This window comes from Cariama cristata, unplaced genomic scaffold (genome assembly GCF_000690535.1).
Source record: "Cariama cristata isolate BGI_N322 unplaced genomic scaffold, ASM69053v1 scaffold10913, whole genome shotgun sequence".
NCBI lineage: Eukaryota > Metazoa > Chordata > Aves > Cariamiformes > Cariamidae > Cariama > Cariama cristata.
Window position 1 is genome coordinate 109,957 of NW_009607875.1, and position 7,317 is coordinate 117,273.

At 35.5% G+C, this 7,317-nt stretch overlaps 1 protein-coding gene across 1 annotated transcript in view; it reads left to right on the forward strand.

Annotated features, from left to right (window-relative positions):
- Positions 1 to 5,182, forward strand: part of LOC104159092 (E3 ubiquitin-protein ligase MYCBP2-like) — a gene marked incomplete at both ends in the record, with an annotated part of 91,874 nt that extends 86,692 nt beyond the window's left edge. Inside the window, 3 exon segments of the mRNA XM_009696910.1 lie at positions 1,110 to 1,322; positions 4,575 to 4,630; positions 5,067 to 5,182. Coding sequence (XP_009695212.1) covers positions 1,110 to 1,322; positions 4,575 to 4,630; positions 5,067 to 5,182 — 385 coding nt within the window.
- Positions 5,183 to 7,317: the final 2,135 nt, after the last annotated feature.

The window sequence follows — 7,317 nt, forward strand, 5'->3', positions numbered from 1 at the left end:
AAGTAGATGAAGTACCTTTTACAAAGACATGATACCTGTGATAAGAGTTCTCAAATCTATTCTTTGTATAGGATGTAATAATTGAGAATTATCTTACCATGAGCTGTAAACTCATTAATGAACAGTGACTCTACAACAGTAACACAAGACTCAGCTTAGCCACAAACACAGCTTGAGTGAAATTTATATGTGTGGTTACTGACTTAAATTTATGACAGAGGAAGTAGAAAACTCTTTAAGTAGTGATTTTATTCTATCAGTTGGGAACAGGATATGTCAAAATATCATCATCAAAGTTATTACTGGATTTCTTATTTAATTATCATTTTTCTTCACAAGTGTATTAAAGTAACAGAAATCTTCATTCACTTTAATCACTGTGTTGGACTCATTCAGTGTGCAATGCACTAATGTAACTTCCAGTAAATTAAGTCAAAGTTTGATAAAACAATGCATGAAATCTGCAGTTTTAAACATTATTTATTGCAGATTTAGGATGAGTAATGCATAAACTTATTTTTCCAGTTAGTCTGTTCTCCCTCAGAGAACTGTGTACAGCTGACTATGTTACCTTCACTAATGGAGGTCTGGGGGCGGGGGAGGAAGGGGGGGAAGTCAGTAAAAATGTGCGTTAGAGAGCACAGAATAAATGTACAGTGCTGATGTAGTAGGGTGGGAGAGAGAGCCAAGATCCAATCTGACTACTGCTGATCCCAATCCAGCAGACCCTGATGATTCACTCTGAAACCTGTGCACTGATTTGGAAGGCTCTCTTTCCTACTTCGCAGCATTTTCTGTTGTGGGAAAACTTACCTAGGCATATCAGACTATATGCTGCTTCCCAGGGAGTGCTCTGGGACTGACAGAACTGACACTGACCCTTACTGATCATGTGCCAAGTCAGTCAGGTGATTCTCTCCTATACATTCACATTTTTCAGAAGTGCTGTGCTTGGCTTGGCAAATTGTTAAGTGTAGACAGAGGTTTTTGACACAACTGGATTTATAGTGAGTGCTCCAAGCACTTTGTCACTGTACGTTATCAGATCTAAAAGAATGTGTGTGTGTTTTCTCCTTAAATCATCTTCTGTATTCTACGTCTTATTGCAGGTAGAGGTCAAAGCTATTCCTGTTTCTCAGAAAAAAACATCTTTGCAACAAGAACAAGTTAAAAAGGTGCAACGGATACCAGGGAGTCCTGCAACAGCTGCTTCCCCTAGCAGTGATATGACCTTTGGAGGACTTCCTTCACCAAAGCTTGAGTCCTCCTATGAGCCAATGATAGTAAAAGAAGCTCGATATATTGCTATTACAATGATGAAGGTAAATTACTGTCATTTTAGCAATATAACTGATACCGAAGGGTTAAATAATTCAGCTAAATTAACAGAAAAGCAGGCACATTCTTTAGCGTGGCATCTCAAGGTTGGAAGCATCAAGAAAAAGAACAGATGATAAAAGAAGGGGCACTGTTATCTAAGTCAGTAGGCAGGAATGTGGAGAGAGGCCTCCAAGAGAGGGAGTTCTAGATATGAAGGGAGCCAAGCTGATGAAATATTACAACCCACAGACATAAACAATAAAGTAGCTGAGAGCAGAACAGAGGTAATTGTGGTAGTGGAAGATCACGACCTGTAACTCAAATGGCCCCCCTGAAAGAGGGCAAAACCCTGCTTGGGGAGCATGCATAGTTAATATAGAGGCTTCATTAGTGCTTACTGAGGATGCATACTAATTTACATTAGAAGCGAGAAACTTATAACCAATCCTAAGTGTGAATAACAATGAATGTATAGTGTATTATGAATATGCAAATGTCTTATGGTATATAATATGTATCTTCATTTTACTCAGTGTGCATGCTTGGAGGAGCGATCCCCCATACACCCAGCGCTGCAATAAACCAATGTCAGCTTTCTAAACTATCATTTGGTTTAGAGAGTTTTCTTGGTTACATTTTCGGTAACAGAACTATAAAATTCAGCATTCAAAGTCTGTAAAGGTATGCAAAGGAAAAGGAAAAAAAGTGTGTTTCAGTTGGGTCACAATCTATAAATACATTAATTAAAAATTACTTTCATTATATTTAAGTTCAGCAGAAAACTAGGTGCATCAAAAGGACCAATTGCCTGAACTCTAAAGCAGTTATAAACTGTATTAGCATTTAAAAAGAAAAGCTGTCTTAGATTTTGATTACACTGATTAACAAACTAGTCTGAGTCACTCAGGAGAAATGAAACCAGCTATTGAAATGGTGGAGGGGAAGTCAAACCAATGTACCCGTATAGAGTTGGAGCATTGCGGTGAATCTATATTGAAAACTGGAATTGGCGAACATAAGAAAAAAATCAGAGCTCAGCATAGTAAAATGGTCATACAAATGACTTGTGTATCAATGCATAAATATTAAACAGCATCTGTTGAAATTAGCCATTGTCAAATGGATCAGAGACTTTGCCAGGAACAGTTTTTAAAGAGGTGAAAACTGAGCAGTTAGTATTGATTTGAGTATATTTTAGCACCTGTGATAAACTTACATATATGTGACATGATGTGTGTAACTAACAATTGGACAACTTAATAAGACTTGACTAGTCAGGAGTTAGAGAAGGATAATACTTAGTGTAATCAGTATAGATTTATGGAGGGAGAAAATCAGCAAACTAGCATTTTTTAGAGGGTTCCAGGGTTGTTTTCTGCAAAGGCTAGTGCTACAGTAGCTATTTGTAAATAGTGCAACTGGCCTAAATAGTGTCTTAATGGTTCAATGAAAGAACTACAAAATCAATAAGGTATACAACAAATGGTTTAAAAACTTGTTAAATCATGTCTAAAAAAGGTATTTACAACCAGGGAGTGCATATATATCAAGGAGATGAGTGTGATTGGCTTGTTTGGTTATTTTTTATTTGGGGTACTGCAAAGATCAATTCTTGGCTTGATGGTACTTGGCAATTTTAACAATGACTAGAGGGTGGAATATATTATTTATTCGAAGTCGGAACCCAGATGGGATTTCTGATAACCGTTGTCTACAGGTACCTGCTGCTTCTTTTCCGATAGTAGGTGTCAAATCTGCTCATGCAACTGTTAGGGTGGCACATCTTGCAACACATTAGATACTCTGTAGCAAATGATAATGGAGCAAGTGCAGGGTGTCCAGAAATTAATTTCTAGATTTGATGGACCCTTTGAGTGAGGAATGCTTGATGTTAGCTACTTGATGTGTAATAATTTTTTAACTGAATCAAGATAAGATAAAATGAAAGCGCAAGTATTCATTTAAAGTCATCTCAGTAGATAATACCAGTACAAATCTTCATAAAGATAAAAGTAAAAAAGAAAAAGACACACACCAAGGTAAAATACAAAAAGTGTGTTTCTCTTCTTGTTGAAACGTGCTTGACTTCTATATTTAATACCTTTCTGGGGAATCTTCCAGAGGTTCCTTTCAGGTTAAGTCTTTTTCATCCAAAACTTTTAACAACTTTTTTTTTTTTTTTTATTCAGAAGAGGGCTGATATTTTCCTGCTTAAATTAAGGACTGTCTGACATTCTGGGAAATGCAAATGTGTTACTTGCTGTATTTGGTTGACTTATTAACTTCATTGATTCAAGAGTGTAAATACTCTGTTTTACTTCCCTCCCTGCATTACTGAGCACACTCACTTCAGTGTAAAATGCAAAGTCACCTGACCTTTTCATGTTATACCAGCCTGCATGTTGTATCAGTACTTGATAGAAACATCCAAATATCATTAAGACAATTTAGCTTCTCACTTCGTGAAAAAAAATTATGACATGTTTGGGGGACTGATACCCAAAACTCTACCCTTGTATAAAGACCCAAAATGGCTGATCTGCGTGTATGTTCAAACGTTCTTATCCCACCTCTTCTCTCCCCATTGTTTTTGATTTAACACGGGAATCTGATAACTCAGCAACCCTTGCAGCCCAGAGAGATTCTTGCTGAGGGACTTTGCACAGTTCTGAGACTACTATTATTTACTTCTTATGGGGCTTTTCAGTGCAATCATTTCACAAGAAACTGTGAAAGTGAACCAGGTCTTTTTTGTAGTGGGAATCAATGAAAATATCACCTCAATATAGAGGAAATGTCTTCTTCACTTTGAGTAGAAAGAGGATCAAAAATTCCATTGATAAATTCACTGTGCTAGTTTGCAGTTTTTGACCTGCAGCATATTTACTTTCTTATCTTCACCTGGTCTTCAATGCACTGCCTAGATTCAAACGCTTTTTATACAAGTGAGATTAGAAGAGATGCAAAGACTTGACTGTGAACAGAGGTTTTTGTTAGCAATAGCGATCATTATTATCTAAATAATGGCTATTTAAAGAGAAAGTGAAGATACTTTTTCATGTGTGTATATATATATATATGTCTGTGGTTTTGTGTTTTGCAATTTGTTTCTGGTTCCCTGATCAATGCTTCTGGTGAAAGTAAAGTTAGGTTAGTGTGTTCTTTGAGAAAATACTCTTGTTTTCTTTTATTCATGACTGTAGTATAACTGATAACTGTTGATTTTATGTTTGTTGAATTTAATTTGTTTATAGGCATATGAAAATTACTCTTTTGAAGAGCTACGCTTTGCTTCACCAACACCGAAGAGGTAAAATAAAAAATTATTTTTTAATAGGGACTTAAATTAACATGTCCTGTCACTTCTGCTTACACCCAGGTTCACAAACCTTACTCTAGGTAATCTTGTCTAAGCATAGAAACACAAAATTTGTGTATTAAATTTTTTCTTAAATTTAGAGATTTTGTTTAAAATCCTCAATACTTAATTGTTCTAATGTTGATTCCTTATTTGTATTATCTACATTCTGAATGTGTTAGTTCATAATTTGCTATAAATAATTGTGGTTTAGAGGGTTACAACTTCATAATAAATAATATGGGGTTAGTTCATTGCACAGTGAAAAATGGTATTTAGATGATCTTACAGAAAAAAGAAATAGAATAGTTTCCAAACTAAGTATGAAAAATGATTTCCAAGAGGACAATAATTGTTTCATGATTTCAATTATTTTGTTTATGCCTAGACCCAGTGAAAACATGTTGATCAGAGTCAATAACGATGGTACATACTGTGCAAACTGGACTCCTGGAGCTGTTGGTCTCTATACCATTCATGTTACTATAGATGGCATTGAAATAGGTACTTAATTTTCACTAATCTTAAACATAAATTTATATTATATCCACTTTGTATACTGATAAATCTATGTCTTGGTGCTCATAAGATTTATTATTACAGTTCATAGCAAAACTTAACACCCAAGTTTTGGTTCAGAAGCCTTCTATCTAATTCCTTCTTCTTTCTCAACAGAAAAAAAAAAGACCACAGCTATTCTCTCATCAAAAGAGGGATATATGTGGCAAATCACGTATTTATAATGTGGTTAGACTACCAGATTAATAGAATATCTTATTCTCTACTCTCAATGTTGCAAGAAAAATGTCTTGTTTCAGCTGAGAGTGGCAGAGATCTATAGTGAAAGGGAGGTGGGAGGGGGAACAACATTGAAGAACCTAAGGAAAGGGGAAATTGTTCCTAACCATGCAGGAGTAAATAATGTCATTTCTTCTGTGGGAAATTGAGAAAGTGTGGTCTTAACTGAGACTCTATCCTAAGTGTCAATTATTTATACTAATTTTTAAATACTTTGGGTTTCTTCCTTTCTGAAAATCTTTCAGTTGTCTTGCTGGTCCTAGGGACTATACTATGAGATATGATAGCATGCAGTGGGAAGATTCCCACTCCACACAAAAGTCTGTATCTTGAATACTCTCTTGCTAGTCTTACTGGTGGCATGGTGAAGATGTTAGTAGAGATATTGAAGGCATTGTACTTAGCCCCAGATCTGATAGGAGGGTTTAAGTGAGATCACCAGCACCAGCAATTCCTCTTTCCCAATACTGTACAGCGCCTTTTGTAAATACATAAAGTGATACTCATAAATAGAAATACACATAATTCACATAGGATTGGAATGGCATGCTTAGTTTTGTGTTACCTACAGAAGATAAGATTTATAAAAGATCATTATTAATGGTTGTCTTTGTTCCGTAAACAGGAACATTTTCCTTCAAAGGCGCCTCCAGTGCACTTAATTGCATTTTTTCCAGTCTGCCATCCCTGGAGAGAAACTTTACACTGTAGTTCAAATCAGCTGCTGTTATATCTTTACACAGATTCTACCATCCGCAATCCTTGTGTAGGGTTAACTTTTAGAAGTGCTAGAGTACAGTTGCTAACCTTGGTTATTAAACAGGTGTGAGTATACTCTAATAGTTATCTATGCCATTTTTCTTCAATGTAACTTCTGTTCTGATTCAATCATAGTATCTTACTATCCCCTCTCAAGCTTTTATGTACCCATGCTTGACCCATAATTCTGTCAACTTTTAACTGCTTAAGTACTGGTAGCACTTAGTTTCTTCTCTGTTTCAAACCTTTTATGTTCTTGATACTTCTAGGTTCCTTCTGTTACTTCCACACTTGTTTAAAAGAACGTTACTGAAACCAACAGTTTTATTGCTAGGTCTGGCTGCTTCTTTTCAAGTTGTTGCTCTTCAAAGGGTCACCCTGTAAAATTAAACACAAAAAATGAAAAGATCTACTGAGGCCATTAATATGTAGCTTGGTTTTAACAGTGATTGCTGAGACTATTTTTTTAAGATTACTCAAGGTTATATCCATCTGTTACTTAAGTTCGAACTGTTTCTTTACATGTGTTTTTCTTTGCAGTCTGAGAATGTTACTGTGTTGAGATATTTTCCAGTACCTTCTGGTTTTATAACAGTGTTGGTATTTAAAGATACTGACTGTTTACATTATAAGCCTTTTCTGGTTGTGTAACTTGGCTTTTAAGACTCTTATCTGTTTCTCACATTTTGCAATGAGCATCTGCAGCAGTACAGCATGCATAAGCTATTGCCTCTCCAGGAGCTTTCACTTGCACTCCTCAAACGTTAAACTCTTCTGTGTTCACCATTCCTTGAAACATAGCCCTACAGACACTATCAGGATAAAAAATTACCTAATGGTGCTGTGTACAGAAGGTGTGATAGATATCTAATAACAACATGAAATTACATATCCCTAAATTTTCACATATGAAGATACAAATGTTGAAAAAGTAATACTTTGCACCATGAAGCAACTGTAAGTGTTGTTCATCGCAGATAAATGAGTGGTTTTTTGCTTACTCTGATTTGTAGCACAGATAAACTGTAGTTTCTGTTTAACTGATATATCCCCTTATATATATATATATATATTTATTTTTT